At 41.3% G+C, this 25148-nt stretch overlaps 1 protein-coding gene across 1 annotated transcript; it reads left to right on the top strand.

The window, feature by feature from the left end:
• Window positions 1-15445: 15445 nt before the first annotated feature.
• On the top strand, window positions 15446-25148 carry THOC7 (THO complex subunit 7). Its single transcript, XM_051980161.1, has 8 exons — window positions 15446-15560; window positions 20048-20165; window positions 21358-21485; window positions 21736-21822; window positions 22658-22715; window positions 23212-23278; window positions 24005-24074; window positions 24451-25148. The coding sequence occupies exons 1-8, from the start codon at window positions 15542-15544 to the stop codon at window positions 24516-24518; spliced, it is 615 nt and encodes a 204-aa protein (XP_051836121.1). The 5' UTR covers window positions 15446-15541; the 3' UTR covers window positions 24519-25148.

Genomic DNA, 25148 nt, shown 5'->3' with positions numbered 1-25148 from the left:
AAGTATTTAATAAGCATTTGGGGTCTCTCCTCCTGCATATCCAATGGGCATCAAACTCTGCACATCCGGAAAAGAATTCACCTTTCCTCCCAATTCTTCCACCTTCCTAACTTCCCTCTTTCTGTTGAGGGCTCTCTCCTGCTAGTCCACTCAAGTTCATAACTTTAGCGTCACCATCCAGTCCTCCTTTATTAGCTCCTCCAAATCCAGTCTGACACCTACACCACATCCCTGCCCTGTTTCCTCACCATGGCCCTATACCATTTCCAATTCCACAGCAAACTTGGATCCCATCCTCTGCCTAGCTTTTGGCCTAATCCAGTTTCCATGTGACAAACCTACAAATACTTATAGCACATGACTCCCCACCCTTTCCCCCCCCTACACACACCCATTTCTTCTTTTACTTAAGCTCAACACCATAGTCCCTTCAACCCACCTTTACTGAGCATGAAATTGAGGCATTTCCCCAATCTAGCAATTTTCGGAGCTTCTCCCATTTCCCAGGGTCCTTCAGAACTGAACAAAATATTTCAAATGTCACCTAAAGCCAGAGTCGAGTAAGACTTTTACCCCCTTTTCCTGGAAACAATGATTCCAATCGCATTAGTATTTTTGACTTATACTGAAATCAACTTAATAAGTACAGTTGAGGGTCCACCCTGGGTAACTAAAGCAACCAGTCTGGATGTGAAGATCAGGGAATGGAAGATAATAACAGAACTCTTGGGATCTGAGAATCTCACCAAAAGAGATAGAATATAGACCGGGGTGTAGTGGGGCTATATCTTGGTCAGGTGGATTGTTAAATTTTCAGTGGGAGCAGAAATCAGCAAGCTGCAAATCAGGGCTTGGTTTATTGTCTGGATTTTTAAAAGTAAGGGGGAAATGTTAATAATGCAGATTAAACTTAAAGGTGTATCATGAAAATCTGCCCCCAGTGAGACAGCTGAAGGTTGTGGTATGAGTGATGGGAAGTAGACAGATTCGGAAGATGTAGGTGAATGGACTTAGAGAGCAATGCGATGGGGGAAATAGTGAGGGATACTGAGGACAACCCTGAGAAGACAACCTAGTGACTGGAAGGATAATGGACCCCTCAGAAGAATGGGGAAGTCGGCAAAAGGGTTGGGTTTTGGAGAGATTAGGGAGGAAGTGATGAGATCTTGTTGTAAGCAAACACTGTGTTTGAGAGGCCTACAGGACATCCTGGCGGAGATATTCAGTGGCAATTGGTGCTGCAGATAGGGGCTGCCACACTCAAGATGGCACTCATTGAACAGAGATAAGCCCTGGGGCCTGGGACAGTAGTAGTGGAACTCAAAAAGTGCTTGTCCAATTGAGCGAAGCTCCGGGCGTGTCCGGGGGTGTGTAGCCCTTCCTTGAGAAATGCCATGTCTGGATAAGCCCCCAGACTCCCGGGCTGTGTCTCTCCCCAGCTCTCCCCTTCTCAGTGAATGTCTGGGGGAAGCCACGCTTACAGGCGTATTCCAAGGATGCACGTGGCCCAGGAGGCTGTGCAGGCCACCGACTTCACCCAAGGGACGTTAACCTGTAAGCAGGGCAGAGCCCTTGCCTTGCCAAGGCAATTCCCCACCCGGAGGCCCTCCCGTGGCATCCCTGGACATATCTATTCCGCTCCTTTGTCATCCTTTCCCCCTTCCTTACAGGCTCTTCCCTCCTGAGGCTTTTGCCTTAAGCAGTCTCTCTTCCCCACCAAAACCCCATTTTAGATTTCTATGTTCAGAAATCCCAAATCATCTCCCCCAAAGTAGTCTTTTCAGGGTTCTGCTCCGGATAGCGTTCCCTAGGTTTGGGTCTCATTTCTCCACTTCTTCTCCCAGCCAGACACAGTACCACTTGCCTCCCCACTACTGCTGACACTCCTCTGTCCTTTCTGGCTCATCACAAATTCATAAGTATCTATATATTCAGCTCCTATGATTAATGCTTATCTGAGCTCCAAGATGAAGTGGATACATAACAACTAGGAAGAGGAATCATTCAGTACACAGAGGGAATCCAGACCACTCCCACTGACCTTAAAAGAGATTTCAGATGGTGCTTTAAAAAGGGGGGGGGGGGAAGGAACTACCGGAGGATCACTGTAATAACTGACAATTCTATAGGTACTAGAGCTTTGCAAAGCGGTGTTCTCTGCATGCAGCATCTTATTTGATTACCTTAGATGAGAAAAATAAGACTTGGTGGGAAAGGAGATGGAGCAGTTTGGGTCTGACTAACAACAAAACACCCAAGTGGAGTTCTCTCACTGATTCCCAGCCTTTCAGAGCAGCGCTCTTCGCTGAACCATTTTGGTAAGTGGAGAATAAATACCTAGTGTTATTGATATGAAGATGATGTAACTGATCTCCTGACAGGGGGTCACAGTTCACGTTTTTGTAGTAATGATGATGGATTTGTACTGGGCTCTGCAGACTCACCCAATTTCTGCTGTGATTAATGCTCACATCTGCAAGATGGCTGGGACAGGAGGGGAGGTTTCCCTTTCTGCAAAACTAATTGGCCCATACTAGGATCGGAGGCTGTATTTCTTCCAAAGCTGTCTAGGAGGATGACATCTTGTCCTTTCTGCCGCATCTGCTTTTTTAATGTATTTCTAAGGTTTGACATCTATAAACATGGTGACAGCCTGCCCCAAGGCACGTGGAAGACATTTTTTAAAAGGGTCGTCCAACTCTAACACTGTTCTGCATGGGATCACTCACGTGGATGGGGAAGTGGCCAAAATGAAATCAGTTAATGAATAACCATTCCGATGTAGCTGATAGTGTTATTTGCTACTCTTTCCAGTATCTGATGTTTGCTCCCTTTTCTGGGTGTGTGGGGTAGGGAGGCGGCAATCAAGGCTAAGTGACTTGCCCAGAATCATGCGGCTGGGAAGTGGCCGGGCTGGGGGCTCTATTCACAGTATCACCAAGCGGCCCCTCCATAGCTGATATCCATACCATGAAAGAGTGTCCTGAAGGCAAGGCTTTCATAGGAGAAGTCAGAGCCGGCCTCTCAAATGCCATCCTTCTCACCTGGGGGCTTTGGGAATCAGCCCCCTCCTCCCTGGCCTCAGTGCAGTCCCCCTCCTAATTATTCAGACATAGCTTCACTGAGTAATTCCTTCCCACTCTGCAGCACGTGGAGCCACTTGAGATTACTTCCAAACTGGTCTGCAGGTGACAGGCCCAAGCCCTCCCCTCCAAGGCCCTGATGATCCCACCAGCAGTGGAAATCCGAAGAGATGTCCCTTCCTGCTGGGGCTTTTCTCTCCCAAGGGCTACGGCCCGTCAGCCTTGTGCACAAGCATCCCCCTAACCCAAGAAGCCTCCTCTCTGCCCAGAACGAAGGCCGGCTTCTGCTCTTCCCCTCCCTGGCGTCTCAGAGATGTAGGTCCGCTCCCAGAGGGAGGGAGGCGGAGGAAGGAGGGAATAAGCATCCATACAGTGTCAACTCTGTGCTAGGTGCCCGCTCTGTGAGACCTTTTCAAGTCCCAGCGTATTTGATTCTTGGTGATCTTTACAACCACCTGGAAAGTGGGTGCCATTATTACCCTCAATTTAGCTCTGGAAAGTGGGGCACATGGCGGGCACTGGGCCAGAGGGGTCGCAGAGCTCCTCGGGGCCTGCGGCCAGCCTGGAAGCCGAGTTTTCCTAACTCCAGGCCCAGCTGTGCCATCCCCAGTGGCCGAAATACGAGCAGGTCCTCAGGTATCACCCTCCAACTACCTAGGATTGATCCTCCTTTCCTTATTTTGTTCCAGGATAATCTTTCTACTCGGCTAAGGCAACAGATGAGGAGGATGAAAAAGATGAATCCTGGCTGTGGGTTTGTCTGCCTCTTCTCAACAGATTGGACCAGATTAACCCTTTTCCTTTCCCCCCCTGAAGAGCAGAGGCCTAAGCTTAGATCATAATCTGCTCTGAGCTCCTTTTCTGAAGCTCTCTGGGCTGCCCTGCCGGGTCTGGGGGCAGGTGTTACTTGGAGTCACCTATGAAATGCCCCTGATACCCGTTTGGGGGGGGGGGGGCAGGATGTTCTCTCCCTGGCCCTCCTGCCCAGCCCGCTCTCCATCCGTCTCCTTTTTTCTTTTGTGTGGCCGTGTGTGTGCACCCACATGAAGTCTCTGTGTGTACGTGGCTCTCTGATTAGGAGCTGCAATGAGGAACTCTACCGAGCTGATGCTAATGCCTGCATCTTATGTCAATAAGTAGGGTATTCCAAATATATCTGTGACTTGCAGGCGTTCTAGAGCTGCCAGCTAAAAATCACAAAGAAACACAGAGATAAAGAAAAGGAGGCAGATTCTGCAGATTACAGACACTGTGCTATATAACTTCTTATTTAATGTTATTCAAATTCCAAGCCAGATCTCTTCTCACACCTCCAAGCAGAACCTTTTCTCAGAAGTGTGAAGCCATCAACAATCCAGGACCAGCAATCTGCATCGAAATGATGCTATTTCCATTTTGTTTCCTCTTGCTGCCACTCATTATTAATCTTTATGTCCAGTTTTCAAACGTCAAGACTGTTCTCAAATTATTCTTCTCTCACCAGATTAGCCAATCTAGACTTTGAGTTTGTCTGGGTGGCCCAATTTTAATATTTCTTAAAATCCCAAGTCCAATTCTATTTTTACAAGCTTCCTTCATGCTAAGATGTTTTCAGAGTATAGGTCTATAATACTGTGCTTTCATTATTAAGTATAGTGTTGCTGTGAGGATCAAATGAAATAGCACATGGAAAAAAGCTTTATAAACCTTCAAGTGCTAAATAAATGTCAGTTATTAAAATAGTAATTACTATGTCATTCAAGGCTTAAAAAAATGAATGTTTGGTCTTTCAAATATCTTGCTACACATGAAAACCTTGGGCTGAATTTTTTTTAGCCTCTTTAAGATGAAAATTCATCATTTTCAAATAAAATTACATCTCATAAAAATAAAGGATAGAATGATTTCCTTCCATAGGAACAGTGTCTCGAAGATATCAGATGCAGTTATAAGCCCAAGACACCACAGATAAAATAGACTTGTGTTCTTTCCACTCTAACTGGTAGCATATAAAAACTTTCCACCATCTCCACAGCTGATTAATACCTGACCCCAGATCTCTGGAAAGCAAGTCAATGTTTGTTGGCTGTTAGCTGTAGGAAAATAGGAATGAGATACACAGAGAACTACTGACCACAACACACTATTAATGGTTTGTTTACACATCCTGATTTCTCATTCTTCAGCTTTAAAGGCAGTATCTGAATACTGGATCATGGGTTCATAGCAAGGGAGTCTTATTTCATCATCTATGATAGTTGGATGGAGATAAATCATTTTCCTATGTTGAAAAATCTTAATAGGAAATCTCTGCAATCAAAAACATCTTTACTAGCTTCAATAAGCTGATAAATATAAACAAGTGCTTCATTTTAAACTGCCCTAATGTAATGGTGAAATGCTCTCCCTTCTGACATCCAGTTGAAAAATCGTTATGGTTCCCAGGCCAAAAAGAATAACAACAACAATAATAATGTTTCTACAGCGCTTTAAAAGTTTTCAGATGCTTTCCATGTCTCATGTCATTAAATCCTTACAACCCTGAGAGATGATACCATTATTATGCCCATTTGACTGATGGAAAGTTAAATGACTTGCCTGATGCAAGATTCAAAGTCAGGTCTTCCCATCTCTGAATCTAGCACTCTAGCCACTGTTTTCCATTCCAGCCCCAATAACCAGTTTTCTTTCTCTCTCTCTCTCTCTCTCTTTTTTTTAAAGCCCTAAATTGTACCTATCAGGACCCAACAGGTTCCTGTAGCTAGAACACAAAACACCACTCAATGGTCACAGCAAATCTGAAAGCACCATGAGACAAAGCAGCAAAACTCAAGTGTATTTCTATTCTAACTTAATTAGCTTATTGGGGTACACACAACATTGTGACTCTGACAGACTGGGATGAGTAATAAGACATTCAATTTTTAGCCTGAAAGAGTTTAACTTAACTTGAAGAGGTAAAAGTTTCTTTACAAAAGTAGTTAATGACCACAATCACTATAATAGACCATGAAGGTCCCTTCCTTGACCCCCCAGCTTTGTCCCACTCCCCTCTTGGAAGCCTCTAAATCCAGGACCGTGCTCACAGCCAGCCCTTCATTTCCCATCATCCTCACACCAGAGTCTCCTCTTGTCTAGGTCTCCTCATCACCCAAGTCTCAGCCCAAAGAGGCATCCTGGGGCCTGGGGGGGCAGGGGGGGCCTAATCAGCAGAACCTTCCTCTCTGGGATTATCTTTCTTCTCTTCTGGGTTTATCTTGTACAAGATGTCCCCAAAGTGATTAAGCTTTAATAGTTTAGAATTGCCCCAAGATTTTGGAGACACTCTCCATTCTCTTCTATTTACCATCATCCCCCACCCCCATAGGGCAGGCCAGCCCACTGAGACAGGGTCCTGAGGGAGGGATGGGAAGTTGAGTAAAACCACAGCCTCAGACCATGATAGAGACTATCCAGCGCCCTAAGCCCAGGAGCCCTCCCGACACCCTACTTATTGTGTGAGCCCTGATGGCTCAGAGTCACTATAAATAGTAACTGTTTCAGTTTGCCATAACCCTCCCACATTGAGAAAGATAGAGAGATAGATAGATAGAAGGAATATGTTTATATTTTACATTTATACTTATATATTTTAAAAAATATTTTTGATATAGATAAGAGGCCATTCTTTGCCTCATTTGTTTCCCAGCCTTAATCACTGAAGGAGAGCTGCCTGGGACGGACCTGAGCATTAAAAGGCCAAGGTCTCCCACTGCGTCTGGGCCATCTCCAAGCGTCCTGACCTATACCTGGCCACTGGACCCAGATGGCCTCCCTCCTTTAAATCCACAAGGCCCGACATCCGGGAGAATGGACATAAGGAAGAAAGGCTGACGATACACTTGTCCTTGGGTCTGATAATGTGCGGTTGTCCCCGGGAGCCCGAAGACCTCACTCCCAGCGCGAGCTCTGATTGGTGTTCAGTGGCCGGATCTCAGGGAACCGAGGCCCGGGAGCTGGGTTCCCATCCAGCTCTCCTTCCTATGCCTGTGACCTTTACCCGGGATCTGCTTCCTCCCTGGAAAAAGAAAGGGTCGGCCTCGATGAGGTCCAGGTTCCTTTCAGCTCTGGCTCCAGCATCTTCATCGCCTACTCCTCCCTAGGCCTGAGCAAGTCAAAGGCACGAGGCTCATTTTCGGCTTCCTCAGAGATAAAACAGAGATAACCACACTCCTAGCCTTGATTCCCTCTTAGGAGATACTGTTTTGATCCAGCAGTGTTTCTATTGGGCTTATACCCCAAAGAGATACTAAAAAAGGGAAAGGGACCTGTATGTGCCAAAATGTTTGTAGCAGCCCTGTTTGTAGTGGCTAGAAACTGGAAAATGAAAGGATGCCCATCAATTGGAGAATGGCTGGGTAAATTGTGGTATATGAATGTTATGGAATATTATTGCTCTGTAAGGAATGACCAGCAGGATGAATACAGAGAGGCTTGGAGAGACCTACATGGACTGATGCTAAGTGAGATGAGCAGAACCAGGAGATCATTATACACTTCGACAACGATATTGTATGAGGATGTATTCTGATGGAAGTGGATTTCTCTGACAAAGAGACTTAACTGAGTTTCATTGGATGAATGATGGACAGAAACAGCTACACCCAAAGAGGGAACACTGGGAAATGAATGTGAACTATTTGATTTTTGATTTTCTTCCTGAGTTATTTTTGCCTTCTGAATCCAATTCTCCCTGTGCAGCGGGAGAACTGTTCGGTTCTGCAAATATGTATTGTATCTAGGATATACTGCAACATGTTTAACATATATGGGACTGCTTGCCATCTTGGCGGGGGGGGGGGGGGGAGGGAGGGGAAAAAACGAAACATAAGTGATTGCAAGGGATAATGCTGTGTAAAAATTATCCTGGCATGGATTCTGTCAATACAAAGTTATTATTAAGTAAAATTAAATTAAAAAAAAAAAAAGGAGATACTGTTGTAGGGAACATCTCTGAGAGCCAGAAATATAAAGGATCAGTATTATTTTAAAGCGAAGGCCGGCTGTAGGAGCACCATGACAGCAGGAGGAGGCAGAGAAAGAACAGTGTTGGCGTGAAAAGTTGAGGAACCGAGTCTGGGCCCTTGGTTTTGCCAACCAATGAGCAGTGAGACCTTAAGCCAGTCACATATTTGGTCCTCAGTTTTCTCCTCTGTAACTGTGGGATCAGACTAACAAGGCTCGAGGGTTGTTCCCAGCTTTCCCTTTCTCTTGTTCCAATAACAAAAGGCAGATGGACTGCAGGGACACAACAAACATGCTGCTGATTGGCTCCTTGACGGGCACCCAGTTACCTGCCTCAGCAGCACTGCCATGATCTCCACTTTGAACCATCAAGCAACAATTCAATTTTCAGCAAATTCTGTTTTTAAAAGTCCTAGTGGAACCAACAATGAATTGAAAGTCAGCAACTCTGGGTTCCGGCTTTGTTCCTCAGCCTCCTTGGGTCTGTTTCCTCATCGGCACAATAGAGAGGACTGGACAGGATGATTTCCAAGGTCTCCTCTAGATCTCAAATCTTAGAGAATTTATCAAAAAGTTACATTTTTTAGCCCATGTTTCAGTCGATGACATGGAATACCGGGATAAGCCCAGCACTGGGAACTCCAACGCCCCTGCTGTCAGCTGTTCACCCTCACAGTGTGATGACCTCCTTGGGACTTGGTTGCCCCAAGTACAAGGCTACATGGTCTTGAATTTCCCTTCCAAACATGTGCCATCTTTTAAGTGAAGTTCTTTCTGGTCCTCCTGGCTGCTGCTCTTAAGCCATCTTCAAATTAACTCATTTTTATTCTGCATATGCTGAAAGAGCAAGTAAAAGCAAGTTCTCTGAGAGCAGGGACTGTTTGATTTCAGTCTTTTGCCTTTGTACACACAGCATCTAGAACCATATCTAACCTAAGACTTGATATGGTGGCTAACGTTTGGGTAAATATAAACAATTGGCTGATTCTGTCTCTAAGAATCCTATTCTTCTATATGGAAGATCCACGGTGGTATCAAAATCAAACAAAAAACAAAAAAAGGTGCCACTCATCTGCATGCAAGGATCCCTTTTGGCAAAATCAACTACTGACTTATATTTTATAATCCCATTATTTTATATATATATTTTATATTTTATATTACATGATGTTTTGTTCCCTAGAATCTGTATTCCATCTATATATATAATATATGTAATATATTATATTATAAAACATATATATGTTTTAATGAATTTTTATTTATTTTGTTAAATGTTTCCCAATTACATTTTAACCCACTACTACCTTACATGAGAGCATTAGGCAAAGGCCATCTTCCCTCAAGATGACAGATCAATGACCATCTTACTATGTATCACTTTTTAAAACTCAATCCAAAAAAGGGCACAATGGAAAGTGAGCTGGTCATGGGATAGCAACCCTAACTTCCCATTGAATAAGGGATGTGTAAAATCTGGGCAGATACTATTTAACTATTCCAGGCCTCAGTCTCCTTATCTTTAAAATGGGGAGAAATGCTGGCATTTCCAGTCTCACAGGATTGTTTCTACCAAAGCTCTTTGTACCAACAAAATGGACACAGAACCTTAAAAGCCATTATACAGAACAAGACACACTCAGTCATAATTTTTCATGATATGAAAGAGCTAAGACTCTGATCATATTCTTCATTCCATCTGCTGATTTTATATAAAAAGAGCACCCCCAAACAATCTTGGTGGGACTTTGGCAATATATGTATGAATCACCATCGGACACAATTTCATCATTTTTTGGGGGGGAGGGGAGGTATCTTCATTTTCTACTCCACAGATCATAGATTTCCTAAAACATCATGTGATAAACCAACAGATCCAATATTAGTATTCAAAAGGACAAAACTTAATAGCTGAGTTAAATGAGAGGAACTTTTCATTCATCGCTGCTAGTTAAATATTCTCACTATATGACAACTTTTAAATAAACCACTGCCAAAACTTTAAAAAAAAAAAAAGTGCTAAAATAATCTAAGTGAAACTCAGCGAAAATCTTGAAAATAATTATAGTTAAACCACAAGAATGCAGGTGCATACTTGAGCTGAAGTTCAAGGCATTTAGTTCAAATCAGCAAAAATTACAAAATCCCTTTCATTTATTCAAGAACCAAAAGGGAATCTCCCTTTTATCCTTTCACAAATTTTGCCCCGAGTATTTGGACTTCTAACATATTTCAATTACAAACAAACCAAAAGCTAAATCCACAAAGAAACTCACCGTGCAATAATGAGACAATTTTTTCATGTCTACACAAGCACAGATTTAAAAAAAAAAAAAAAAAAAAAAAACCTTTCTATATTAAAACATTATATAGGAATAAAAAAGATAAGAGGGGAAAAAAGACTATTTTTTCCATCATGCAAATATAAGTTTGTAATTTTTTTCCTCTGAAAATTACAAATTTTAAATTACTGAATAATGAATAATGATCAGAAATAATGGGAAAAAACATTTGAAAGAGTACACAAGGAAGCATATTCCACTGCCAATTAGACCTAATAGACTGCAGCAAAGAATTTAGAAATCTCAGGAAGTAAAGGCCGCTAAAGAAGAAATCAAGTCCTAGCAATCATGCTACAAAGAACCATAAGAATTCAGCTTTCCCATTTTACAGGTGAGGAAACTGAGGCCCCCAAATATTTTTAAATGATGACATTTAAGTTTTAGGTACAAAGGTTTAAAATTTTGAAGATAGTGATAACATGCTAAGAACTTTTTTCCTTAATCCTGTGTCTCTCCAATTCTAGAGCACTCATGCTGAAACATGCTCTTCATCTCAAGAGAGAGAACTCAGAATGAAGAATAAAACATGTTCTTTGAATATGGCCAACATGGAAATGTGTTTTTTTGACTATACGTGTTTTTCTTTTGTTCTCAATTTGGAGTTGAGGTAGAATGGCAAATAAGGAAAATTTACTCTGCCTAAAACAAACTCTAATTTAATAAATAAATACTTTGCATCTATACATGTCTGGTAGTTCATTCCTCATGTTCAAAACTATTAAACACAGAAAAACTCAAACCCTGTACTTCCAAACAATTTCTAATGTAATTTTCTTTTCAATTTTACATTAAAAAATCCAGTCCAAAAAAGAACCAACAAAACTATTATTGTATAACAAAAGATAATTAAGTGGTTTTATGAAAAGGGGAGGAGGGAAAAGAGAAGAGAGAAAGAGAGAGGACAAAACATGATCAGTTTTGTTCCCTAGTATCTGTCTTCCATATACACAGTGGTTAAAAGAGATGGGGGAAGGGTAGAAGAGGTGAAACTTGGCCCCAAAGGAAGAGGACCTAGGAGGTTCAACTGCTGGATGAAATTACACACACACACACACACACACACACACACACACACACCCATGCCTCATTTAATCTCTAGGGGCTGTGGAACACAAGAGGCACCTTTGTGTATTTTATTTAACTAAACACATCCTGCAGAAAGGAAAGGAAAGCACAACTATAGAGATTTCTTGAAGGTAATAGCTTCACGTTACTTATCATGAAGGGACAGCCTCACTTTTCCCAAGGAGTATTATTAAAATAAGGCAGGAATATCAAATCTGAGAAATTTCCAAAGACAATTATATTGATTTATGTTTTAACCTTAGAAAAAAAGGAAGAGAAAACATGGTCACACCTGGCTGGATAAAACTAGAGAAGCTTAAAAAATTACAAATGATACATATAATTCAATTATGATATAATCAGTTCTAAGTAGAATTCAAGGTCGATTAATAGTCATGAACCAATACAGCTACTTAACCTTCAAGGCGGCATTCTGGCAGGATGGTCACCAAATGGGAGTCAAAACAAGACCTCACACTAACAGATCACACAGATCTGAAGTTTTCACAAGTGGCAAATGCCAAGTGACTCTGTATGGCTACCTGAACAATTGTTTGGGTAAGGAACAAATCTACAGAATCTTCCATATTCTTCCAGATTACAAAACATCCCGGGTCTGAGTTCCCAACATGTGTAGGCCTGTAGGCCTGCATGACACATAATAGTATTTGGACACAGCTCACCAGTCAAACTCCCCCTTGGGTGAAATGCCTCAGGAGTCTCACTGCTGAAAACAGGAACCATTTCTGATTCTCCTTTGAGGCTGTTAGCTCAAGATATGATACTACTAAGGATAAGAAGATAATCTGTTGGAAAGAATTCAATTTGTTCAATCAAAAACCATTTTCCTTATAGTTAACTACTCTATGTGTGTGTATGTATATATGCATATGTACTTAAACTTACAATGTACTTTATATGTATATGTGCATATATTTATTAATTTTGTATTTATAAGTTATATGTACTTGCTGTCTCCCCTATTATTTCATTTATTATGTTTCTAACTCCAATGCCTAACACAGTCCACAGCACTAAATTGTAACTTATCAACTAGAGTGTACTATGGCAGGCAATGGGGATACAAAAATAAAAGTCAATGAACATTTATGAAGGCCCTTCTATATGCTTAATTACACTATGCTAAGCTTGGAGATACAATGAAAGATGAGACTCCCCAAAAGATCACAGAATAAGAGACTTAAATGTTTAAGATACAGTTTCTAAGGCGTTGAGTTTTGAGGACTGAGCAAAAAATCTTAAAATCCAGAAGTGAAAAACATTATGACCAATGTAACCCCTAAAGTCCTATGAGGGTCCAAGGTACTCTACTTGAGCCACCTTAGTAAATGCTGAAGACAGAATCTTTTAGACTGCAGGTTAAGCCTCTATTCACTGTACCACCTAACTGCTTAGACTTTAACATAAAATACGGATGAATACAGGTTGCCATTATGGTAGATTGATTACACAGAAAGAATTACATTCCAAAAAAAAATTTTGTATATTTTCTTTCTTAATTTCATAATATTTTCTGAAAAGGAAAATTAATGAAGAAAGAGTTCCTTTGGGACAGAAATTTTCTTTCTGGTAATAATGTGCCTCCCCCCAGCAATAGTTTAAGAAAGGTTTACTGAATTCAACATTCATATTAATGAACATACATCTCAGATAATCCAATCAGATTAAATTGTGTGACCATAAAGCTTTAGGAATGGAAGGTTAAAATAATGATGCTGAATGGAGCTATTTTACTCAAGAGCTCATCAAGTGTTTGTTAAGTGTCTTGACAAATTAAGGTTCTTTAAATCACGCTAGTCCCTCGAGCTAAGCAAAACTAAATGACCTAACAATCTGGCCTGAATATCTACTGAACATCTGATACAACTTCCCATGAATTTTCACAAAGTTACAAACCTGGTAGGGCAAGAGAATATTTTCCTTTCTATTTCTCAAAAGTAAAACAACCAACCAAAACAACAACAACAACATCCACCACTATCAAAAAACCAAGGCTTAGTTTTTTCCCAAAATCATCATTTCTAAGGGCAACATCTAAAATAATATAAACTTTGCAATTGTCTTTCTTACAATAATCATTCCAATTAAAACATTAGTAAAATTTACCCTTTGAAAAGATACAAAACATTAGATTTATAATCTGTGATTGGAAGATCTAAAATAATTCTAGTTTGGGTCAGGATGTCCTCCTGGTTTTAGTGAGCTGAATAAGGCTGGAGGATAAACAAGGAAGTCTGGATCGGACTGGGAAGTTCAAGAGTTAGAATCACAGGTTTCTGGATTCAAATTCTGACTCTCCCACTTAAAATCTGTGCACTTTTGGGCAAATCATTTCTCCTTCTGAGGAATCAGTTTCCTCTTCTATAATGAAAAGAAAGGATAAGAGGAGATGAACATGGAGAGCTCCTGTAGCTCTATACACAGCTTTAAAGTAATTATTTTCAAGTCATCTCTTTTAGAATGTAAGGTGTTTGAGGACCCGATTGAGGAGAACTTTTTTTTGGTTTTTCCATCCAACTCTTAGGGCCATATAAGGCATATAATAAGCACTTACTAATTAATCGCTTACTGGTTTACAAAATTATTGACTGACTTCAACCCAATACACAATATAAAAATAAATGTAATGCCTTCCATCTAGAGTCAAACTGTTTTGCTTGTTAAGCCCCAAATGTGTCGATTATAAAATTGCTTTAAACCTTTTTTTTTTTTAAGTATTAAATATCTGTACTGATTTCCAGTGAGAGATAAAAGGGCCAAGACGCTATTTTCACAAAATTAAATCATGGGTGTTCTAAGACAGATGGAGGCAAAAGGATGAAAGGATGAGGTCTATGGGGACTGGGACCAGGAGAGAAATCTGCTATGTAGGGGCCTTCAATTGGGAGCTAGCTCCTCAGGGGTACTGTAGGTGGGTAAGGTGTAACATGGCTCCAGTCCAATCAAGAAGTACTTAGGAAGCACCAGAAGGTGCCAGGCGTTATGCCAACCGCCGGAAAGCCAGAAAGAGGGAAAAGCAGGGTTTGGTGGGGGATTTGGTCTTCCCGGTCCACTTTCGAGGGGACTGACACACACTATGCAAGCGATCCGGCGGGCCAAGACGCGAACAGTGCGCCGGGACGAGCAGTTAAAAAGTAACGAGGAGACCGTCTCGAGAGGGAGGGGAGGAGCGGACCCCGACGTGACGGGCTGATGCGGAGCTGTCAAGAGACCACAAGGGTCTCAGTGAGTCTGGGATAGCCTTCGGGGGTTAGGCACCCTTTGCACCCCCCGGGCCTTGCACCTGGCGACCCCTGGACACAAAAGCCCAAATCCCGAGGTGTCTGACTTCCGAAGCTGGTGGGAGGGAGCTAGCTGGGGACGCTGCCTCCCGTTCCCCTCTAGTTTCCCTTTAATAGAGGGCATGGCGAGGAGCAAAGAAATGACAGGTCGCAGCCCGGACTTCCAGCCCTAGGCGTGCACGCTGGCATGCATCTGTGCATACACGCGTGCAGGCACCACCGCGCCCCGCGCCCCGAAGCCGGTTCCCGCGCGAACTTTGCAGGTAGGGGAGGCTGGGGGCGGAGCGCCGCGGCCCCGCCCCCTCCCCCGGCGCGCGCGCGCTTGCGCTACCCCCCCGCCCCCCGCACGCCCGCAGACCCCCGCGGTGACCTTCCCCTCTCCACCCCTCCCCCCCCCGTGCCCGGTCCCCAGAGAGATCCTCGGGGATCCGCGGCCCCGTATCCCCCCCGCTCGGGCCCGCGCCTCGTGTGCGCGCGCCGCCTCGCCCCTCCCGCCCGGCCCGGCCCCGCGGCGGCTCTCACCTGGCGGGCGGAAGCAGCGCGTCCTGCGGCGCGGGGCGGGGCCACAGGGCGGGGCCTCGGGGCCGGGCGCGCTCGGCCCTCCTCCCCTTGCGGCCCCGCCCCGGACCTCCCCGCCCCCAAGGGGGCGGGGCCGGGCACGCGCCCTCCATGGCTGTTTGCCCGGCTGCATTGTGGGAGTTTGGCCGGAGCCGCCGCCGCCGTCGCCGCCGGACGCGGGTGAAGAGCGGCCGCTGCCCCGGGCGCCATGGGGGCCGTGACGGACGGTGAGGGGGCGCCGCCGGGGGGAGTGATCCCCGGGGAGGAATGGGATCGGGGAAAAGAGTGGCCCCGGACGTGGTGGGAGGGCGTCGCTGAGGGACTCGGGCCCTGCCCTCCCTCGCTGGTCCTTTGATGCGCGGCGGATGAATGGAGAGGCGCAGCCGCGTCCCAGGCTCGGCCTCCGCTCGCGACTCCTGCGCGAGGGGTTCCCCGCTGGGCCGCGAGGGACTGTGGCCACAGCGCCGGCCGTGGAACCACTCTAGTTCCGATCGCGTGCGGCCGCATGGCCAAGGGCCTCCCGGGCCGTGTCCTGGCCGCCCGGCCGGCGGACGCACACGCGGGTATTTGAGGTAGGTGGGCTGGGGTCGGCGGAACTGGCCGGAAGCCCTGCCAGAAAAAGCACTTTAAACTCTCCTCTTCGACCATTTTTTATGTAATTGGATAAATTGCAGATATTGTGGTTATCTTTTGTGTTGCCCGGGCCTGGCACTCACATGCGAGTGCGTATTTGTGCGTGTGTGTGTGTGTAACGTATATATGCACATATCTGCGCACATATAGAGATGTGTCCGGGGACGGGCACAAACCATCATCTCCGATGTCCAAGCTTGGCGGGCTTTGGGGAGCAGTCCCCGGAGAGCCACCAAATAATTGGAGCAATGCCCCAGTAAACCTGGATTTTGTAGGTAAACCCCGGCCTTATACACCTGCTAGACTTATTGGGGGTTTTCTCAGCCGAGACATTGGGCTGGTTTGTCATTTCCTTCGCCAGCTCATTGGACAGGTGAGAAAACAGACAAAGGGGGGAAGGCACTTGTCCTGAATCGTGCAACTGGTGTCTGAGATCAGTTGGAATTTAGGTCTTCTTGACTCTGGGACAAAAACTCGATCCCCCTAGTTAGTGAACCACCAAAAGGTGTCATTTATGGAACTAGAATGGTGATGATCAATGCTTTAGCATCCTGTAGGAGTTCTGGTTTGCTTTGGTGGCTAGGTGGCAACTGTGCAAGTTGTAAAGTCTAAGAATTCTGCTGTTGGTAGTCTGATTGTTGCCTCTTATATGTTGGTGAAACTTTGACCATATCTTTTCAGCAAGGGAAGTGCTTTATTCAGTATTTACACCCTTAAATATTGTTGCTTAATTGTTTTCCTGATCAGTCAGTACTTGGAATGATGGAGGATTGAATTCCAGAAATCCTTGACTAAATTGTCTGTGGCAAAGATTTTTCAAAGTGAGGATTCCAGTCAATTTAATACCATGCCATCTGTGTCCCATTTCTCAAGTAAGATTGTAAACCATTGTCAGAAGTTGCTGAAAAATTTGACAGTTGGACAAGGAAGTGTGGTTTACATCTTGACTGGGAGAAAATTAATCAGCACCGAAAATAGTATCTTATTGTCACATCTGTGCTGCATTCCACAGCCAAAGAATCCCAGGGTTCAAGGTATAGTTAAGAGATATTTGAGTTTGGGGCTGGGAAGAGAAGGGAATTGAAGCTGATATAGGATGATTTTCCATTTTTCCAAGTTGTTTCATTTAGGGTAAGGTGTGAGGTTTTTTTTACCCTAATGAAATCTTTTCTGTTTGGTCTCCTTTTGAAGACCAATCCTTACCTGTGCCATCAGTCTCATATTGCCTATTTACCCACCTCCTTCATCTCCAGGAATTTATTCTCTCTTCATTTCTTTTTCTTTCTTCATTTCTTTCTTCCCTCCTTCCCTCTCTTTCTCTGATTTTTCTCCCTCATTGACTTGACATGCTCAGGTCCTTTAAGACAACAAAAATATACTTCATTTGACCCTGCTATCCATCCCAACAAGCTCTAGAACTGTTTCTAGCCTCCTTTTCTTTTTTCTTTTTTTCTTTTCTTTTTTGCTGAGGCAATTGGGGTTAAGTGACTTACTCAGGGTCACACAGGTAGGAAGTGTTAAGTGTCTGAGATCAAATTTGAACTCGAGTCCTGCTGACTTCAGGGTTGGTACTCTATTCACTGCATCACCTAACTGCCTCCTAACTGATCTTTTTTTTTTTTTTTTTTTAATAACTTTTTATTGACAGAACCCATGCCTGGGCAATTTTTTTTTTTTTTTTTACATTATCCCTTAACTGATCTTTTCAAGATCAATCATTTATATTAGATTAGAATCCTATGTATTTGTTGCTTTTACTTTAATATCTTAGTCCCCTGGGATCTAAGGGAGGGACCCAGCATTTTGCTGAGATTACAGGAATTGCTCATCTGCTAAATCCAGGAATCTCCTCAGTTCTGACTTCATAGATCTAGAGCCAAAAGCTGTCTTTTGAGGTCATCTGGTCCAGCTTCCTCATTTTACAGACAAGGAGCCCAGGAGCTAGGATGGTTCAATGACTTGGCCACAGTTATTTAAATAGTGAGATGCAGAGCGTGAAGTTGAAGCCCAGAGACTTTCACTTCAAAGCCAGGGTTCTTTCCACCCTACTTGGGGTTTGGGGCATGACTAACTAAACTCTCCTTCTGGACAATATTGTGACAACTAGGTGGTGATGCAGTGTATAGAAAACCTGGGTACAAATGTGACTTCTAATGCTTTCCATTTCTGACCCTGAGCAGTCAGGTAACCTTTATCTGCTTCAGTTGTCTCTTGCTAATAAATTGGGATAACACTAGCATTTATCTTCCAGGATTGCTCTGAGGATCAAAATGGGATAATAATTATAAAATACTTAGCGTAATGTCATAGTAAGTACTAAGTAAATGTTAGTTATGATTTTTTCTCCCGCGTGATTATTCCTCAGCTCTTTTAAGAATCTTTATTCATTTCCTCCCTGCTAACCTGATTGTTTCTCAAGGTCCTGTCCTGTGCCTTCTTATCCCTCTTTCAGTAATCATATCTGTTCTCAGATATTGGGGCTCAGTTATTGTCTCTATATAAATCACTCCTAAATCTACTTACCTAGGCCTAATCTCTACAGAGTGTACTTTAACATTACCAGATGCTTGCTAGATATCACAATCTAGGCCTCTTGCTTGCAGCCCTTCTCATCTTCAGATTTGCTGTCTTATTTTCCCAAAATCCCACTTTGATATTCATCCCTAGCTTTTCATTAGCTTTCTAGTGTCAGTGCTAGTACAGTAATTGTAACTCTCTCTTTTTTTTTTTTAAATAATTTTTTATTGATAGAACGCATGCCAGGGTAATTTTTACAGCATTATCCCTTGCATTCATTTCTGTTCCGATTTTACCCCTCCCTCCCTCCACCCCTTCCCCGAGATGGCAAGAGTCCTTTACATGTTGAATGGGTTGCAGTATATCCTAGATACAATATATGTGTGCAGAGCCAAATGGTTTTCTTGTTGCACAGGGAGAATTGGATTCAGAAGGTATAAATAACCCGGGAGGACATAAATGCAAGCAGTTTATATTCATTTCCAGTGTTCTTTCTCTGGGTGTAGCTGCTTCTGTCCATCTTTGATCAATTAAGGCTCTCTTTATCGAAGAGGTCCACTTCCATCAGAATACATCCTCAAACAGTGTCATTGTTGAGGTATATAATGATCTCCTGGTTTTGCTCATTTCACTCAGCATCGTAACTCTCTTTTTTAAAGCACCGAAACCACTAAGGATCTTTCTCATCCTCATCTTGTAATGTAGGGCAGTATGAATGTTACTATCTTCATTTTATTTATGCGGTAACTAGGAAGTTTAAATCGTTTGGCCTTTGGTTTCATAGCCAATAAGTGTCAGATAAACTTAAGTCTGACTATAAGTCTAATGCTTTATTCATTGGTGTTTTATCTCTTGTTTTAGGGATTAGAAATACTTTTGCCTGGGCATTGGAACTGTTCTGAAATGTGTGGGAAAGGATTTTTCAGGCAGGTTCTCTAGGAATCTGCCACTGTTTCAGTGAAGCAGGAACATCATAACTCTGAGGTAAAGCAACTACAAGAGAGAGGATCATTCTGTGTTCCTTTTAAGTTCAGTGGCACAGAGAAGAGAATTTGCCAGAAAGACCAGCTGAGGGTGCCAATGAAATAGAAATGAGAGATTTGGGGATAATAAGTTGAAGTTTATATTGAAAACAGTTTACATCTTTTTTCTCTCTCTTCTCTCCTGTGATTTTCCCTCCCCCAATTTCTCTTGGCTCTTGTTTGAGCACACATACACACTCACTGCCTCAGACTTCCAGAGGCACCCAATAATACCTATGCTTTGTTCTCTTGGTGGGACTCAAGGGTAATAGGTCACTGTCTTCATTCACCTATAGAACTTGGGGCACCTTAGTCTTATCTGTGTCTCATATTTCTCATTTATAAAATGAGAGATTTGGACTCAATGGCTGTGACATCTTCCCAGTCTAGGCTGAGGCTGAAACAAGGATTTTGAAACTAATTCCTTATCAGTATCTGCAAATTATCCTCATTTCTTAGGAATTTTAGCAGAAATAAGGTAGTTTTCACAAATCTGTTTTTTATCATTGGTTATTGGGTCATTTTAATATTCTTTCTTTTAGATGAAGTTATCAGAAAGCGACTTTTAATTGATGGTGATGGTGCTGGTGATGATCGGAGAATCAACTTATTAGTGAAGAGTTTCATTAAATGGTGCAATGCTGGATCTCAGGAAGAAGGGTGTGTCATTCTATTGTTATTACACCATATGATTGAGTCTGTAAATGTTTTGCTCATTCTCAATTGAAAATCAATGGAAACAGGTTAAATTCAGTCAACTTTTGATTTTTTTCAGACATCAATTGCCTGTTTTATCTCAAATGAGACAAGGGTGGCATTAAGCTAGTGTTCATTTTGGCTTGTTATAAGGAGAAATTTTCTCACAATCAGGATTCTTCCAAAGTGGCATAGGCTTCATTCCCCCTTCCCTTCTCCAAGCAAAGGCCCAATGATCTGCTTTGTAAGGCATGTTGTAGAGGGAATTCATTTTGTGGAATATGGGGGCTAACTGACAGCTTCTGAAGGCTCTTTCAGTTCCGGAATTCAGCAGTTGCATACATTTTATACATTTAATTCTTGGGAAAATGAAATTTATGAAAAGATGATTAAAAACTAAAATTGCTTATTTGGTTCCTTTCAAAGACATGATATGGGAAGTTAATTTGAAGTGACTTTTTGAATTATTTTTATTTTCTAATTGGTATCTCATAAGTAAGATAATCAAAAGCTGGCTACATAGTAAAAGAAATGGAAACTTTAGAAAAATGTCTTGTAACATTTCAGTTAGCTTTCTGAATATACAAAGAACAAAACATAAGGTGAAGTAAATAGCAATAAAGTTATACATTTAAATATTATTTAGGTGTTTGTATGAAATATATTTTGAAGCTGATTTGTTTTAAAATTACTAAGTCAACCTAACTGAAAATTGTCACATATAATTCTAGAGTTTATTAAAATACAATCTTAGCATATACTTTAACATATTTAACATGTATGGGACTACCTGCCATCTAGAGGAGGGAGTGGAGGGAAGGAGAGGAAAAGTTGAAACAGAAGTTTTTGCAAGGGTCAACATTAAAAAATTACCCAAGGATATGTTTTGTATATAAAAAGCTACAATTAAAAAAATAATAATACAATCCAAAACTTAAATTTGAATAAAGCTCAAGAAAAGTATACATAAAAAAAGCAAAATATAAGTTCCTGTAAGCACATTTTAAATAATAATGAACTCAGAACCTAATATATTTTTATTGGTATGATGAAATATTTCCACTAAAGTATAATAGTAAGATTTTCATTACTGACAGTTGTATATTATCTTAACACTTTTTCCGTTTTAAGAATCTTCATTTTTCCTTATTTTTAGTTATAGCCAGTACCAACGCATGCTAAGTACATTGTCTCAATGTGAATTTTCAATGGGAAAGACTCTGCTTGTATATGATATGAATCTGAGAGAAATGGAAAACTATGAAAAAATTTACAAAGACATAGGTAAGTATAAATAAGGTGACATATTTATTCTTATCAGTTTTAAAATTTGGAGTTTAAAATCTGAGAGAATGTCATCTGGAAATTTTTTAGTTCAAAAAAGATCCCCCATATAAGTATTTTAGAAAATAGCTTTTAAAAAAAAATAGTAACATTTTATTGGCAGTTGAAAATATTTTTCAGATTAACCTAGGAAGAGTTTATTACTGACAAAGTTACAGCTGTCTTTTTAATTTTTTAAATTTTTACATAGAAAATAGCATAGCTGGAGCACATGAAAAAATTGCTGAGTGCAAAAAGCAGATCCTTCAAGCAAAACGAATACGGAAAAATCGCCAGGGTAAGAATTGTGTGTGATATAATGTGCATTGTGGTGAGATTGGAGTCTAAATTATGTTGAATTACCAAAAAAAGGAACCTTTGAATCTTAAAATTATCTTAATGTCAATAGCAAATTTATGCTGGCTGGAAGTATTTCTTTACCAGGTTCAAGTGACATTTATAATCATTGTCTTTCTTCAGTGGATTTTTAAAAATGCCTGCTACATTCCTTGTTAAGATCCTTATGTAGAAATTGGCCTTTTTGCAAATAGAAGAGGGACCTGTACCGAGTACAAAGACAAACTTGACTTACAGCTTAAAGAGCAGCGATCTGGCCCTTTATATATATTACCATATTGTCCCAAACCTAGGCTTCCCACAAAATAGACTGCAATGCTAAAGTGAAAAATCTTTGAATCAGATACTGTGAAATAATAGAAAATATTGCTTCAAAACAAATGGCTGTTCTGGAACTTTGTTGTTTGCTAATTTTACTGCCAGTAGTAAACAGACACTTTCACCCAATTCATCACCTTCCTTTAGGCAAGAAGAGAGAGGAAAGATGCTTCTCTCCTCAATGTGATAATAATTGGAGGCTTGGAGGCCAAGCAAACAGAAAAAAAAAATTATTTTGATTACAGTATTTGGATCAATAGATGGTATCTTTGTTGATTCTCATAGTCTTTCCTGAGAGAACAAGAGCACAAGTACTAATGTCCCTATTTTACACAAGGGTTAAGTGATCTATACAAGGTAAAGCCAAGCTTTTAGATAAGACTTTTTCTTTTGTATAAGCCAATATTTCCCAGAGGGAAAGTGTCTTTGTTAAATAGCAATGGTGTCGTGTCTTTCAGAATATGATGCTTTGGCAAAAGTCATACAGCACCATCCAGATAGGCATGAAACATTGAAGTAAGTTCAATATTTTACTTTCCTTCTAATTATATATGCTTATTCTAAAAGGTAATATAGCCTTTACAAAAAAAAAAAAAAAAAAAACTTAAAGCATTTGCAGTTCTGAAACATCTGTTTTTATTTAATATTCCTAAGTGTGGCACACATTTATAAATCTCTTGTACCAGATTGAACTGCTAGGGAAAATAAACCATCATTCTGAAATAATGAGAAAGAACAGGTTGGATCCTTAATGTAACATAATTTAATTGCTTAGAATAGTTCTTGGTTAAAAATATGTTTTAGCACTTTTAAACTCTATAAACAACTTTATGAACTATTTGGGTATGGCAGCCTTATTATTTAGTATATTCTATTCTACTTGTCTCCGATACCATGCATGAGTAGTTTAATTTTCTTTATAAAGTTTTGACTAATAAATAAAATACTTGATATTGACTTATTTTCAAAAGAGGCAAAATGTATATAACTCATTTTTTGTATTCTTTTTCAGGGAATTAGATGCTTTGGGGAAAGAATTACAACACCTTTCTCACATAAAAGAAAATGTTGAAGATAAGGTATGTTTAACTTACATATCTGTCAGTCAGTTATGAAGTGCTTAGTCAGTGCCAAGCTTTGTACCAAATCTTAATGCCAAAAGCAGTCCCTACCCTCACAAAGGTTACATTCCAAAAGGGGAGACAATAGGTAAATAATTATGTAGGTACAGAATATATACAGAATGGGGCAGCTAGTTGGTACAGTGGATAGACCACCAGCCCTGAAGTCAGGAAGATCTGAGTTCAAATTTGTTCTCTGACATTTAACACTTCCTAGCTGGGCAAGTCCCTTACCCCATTTGCTGGGTGGGGTGGGGGTGAGGAGGGATGTATACAGAGGGAGGTGGGGAGGTGACAGATGATCTCCTAGGGAGGTACAAGCTGCTGAGGGAGGGTGGGCGGATGTGTGCATCAGAAAGGTCTCCTACAGAAGAGGAAACTAGACAAACTGAAGAGGAAGAATATTACAAGCCATGGGAATCGAAGGGCAAAAACATGTTTGAGGAAGCACAGATAGCAAAGAATGCCAGGATAGGAAATACTTTCAGTGCTGAGAGGAGTCTGAGCAAAGCAGCTACTAGAGTTTGAGTAAGAGCACAGGCTGATGGGGCCTGCATCCTCCAGGGCAGGAAGAAACCTGAGAAGTGTGACGGTAGAAGCATTGAAGTTCTGTCAGCAGGAGTTTGTCTGCCTTTTGTTCAGGATCACCTGAAATTTAAACATTTTCTTTTCTTTTACATCAAGCTGGAACTAAGGCGAAAACAGTTCCATGTTCTTCTTAGCACTATCCATGAACTTCAGCAAACACTAGAAAGTAAGTACTTTCTATGAAAACGAATAGAATTTTACTTTTAAGTCTTGCTGTCCTGTATTTATAATTGCTAAATCTCCTTTTCAGAAAGTCAGACTAGCCCATTGCAGGAACCTCGTGTGGTGTCTGTCTCTGGGCAGGGCTACAACCACCTTTTCATGAAAGCAAAGGTTAGAATTCCTCAGCCAGCTTCAGGGAAGGTGCTTCCTAGATGAGCACACATACATTTTTTTGTTTCTATCATTTAAAAGTGGATGAGATTCCCCAAAATGTTTGAAGATTCACTCTTTTGTTATTACTAGATTTGTATTAAGCATTACATATGGATTTCCTCATGTTCAACATTGGCACTAATTCTGTGTGTACTTCTCAATTTCAGATGATGAAAAACTCTCAGAAGTGGAAGAGGCCCAGGAAGCAGGCATGGAGACAGAGACTAAACCATAGGCAAACACAAGTCTCACCAGTATGAAGAGCCCTAAATACTTGTCTTAGTTTCCTTCCATATGTTAAAATGTTACTTTGGTGAAACTAACAGACTATGGATGATAAATTTATATTGGTTTTTTTTTTTTTTTTTCAAATGTCCAACAAGGCAAAGAAACTATTTTAATGCAGTTTGTTTTTATGAAAATTTTTATTCAGATGTTTTTAGTTTGTATTTTTGTGCATATTTTGGTAATTGTTCAAATGATAAAATTGAAATTGATGCTCACAAGTTGTATTTTACAAGGAAGGACTTCTAGAATATACACAAGGACATATTCATATTCATATATATGTTTACGAATGTGTCTTTTTTGGATAGGATTTCCTTCCCCCTCCTTGGATACTTACACCTAGTACCTAAGTCCTCAGGAGCTGCTCAAGAGACAGAGAAGTGGCAATTGGCCTTCATGTTGAAGGAGGTTCTAACCAAATGGTCCTAACTACCAGATCCATACATGACAATTTCTGTGTCACCATTTCTCATATGGCAAGAAACACATGAGCAAATAATGAGTCAATTTCTAACCTAAAGAAATGAGTTGTAAACAAACATAGTTATTAAGATTATAAAATATTTCTGGAAACAAA

The sequence above is a fragment of the Antechinus flavipes genome, chromosome 1, assembly GCF_016432865.1.
Source record: "Antechinus flavipes isolate AdamAnt ecotype Samford, QLD, Australia chromosome 1, AdamAnt_v2, whole genome shotgun sequence".
In the NCBI taxonomy this organism is placed as follows: Eukaryota; Metazoa; Chordata; class Mammalia; order Dasyuromorphia; family Dasyuridae; genus Antechinus; species Antechinus flavipes.
Note: the sequence above shows the minus strand (reverse complement) of the source record. Positions and strands in the feature narration are given on the sequence as shown.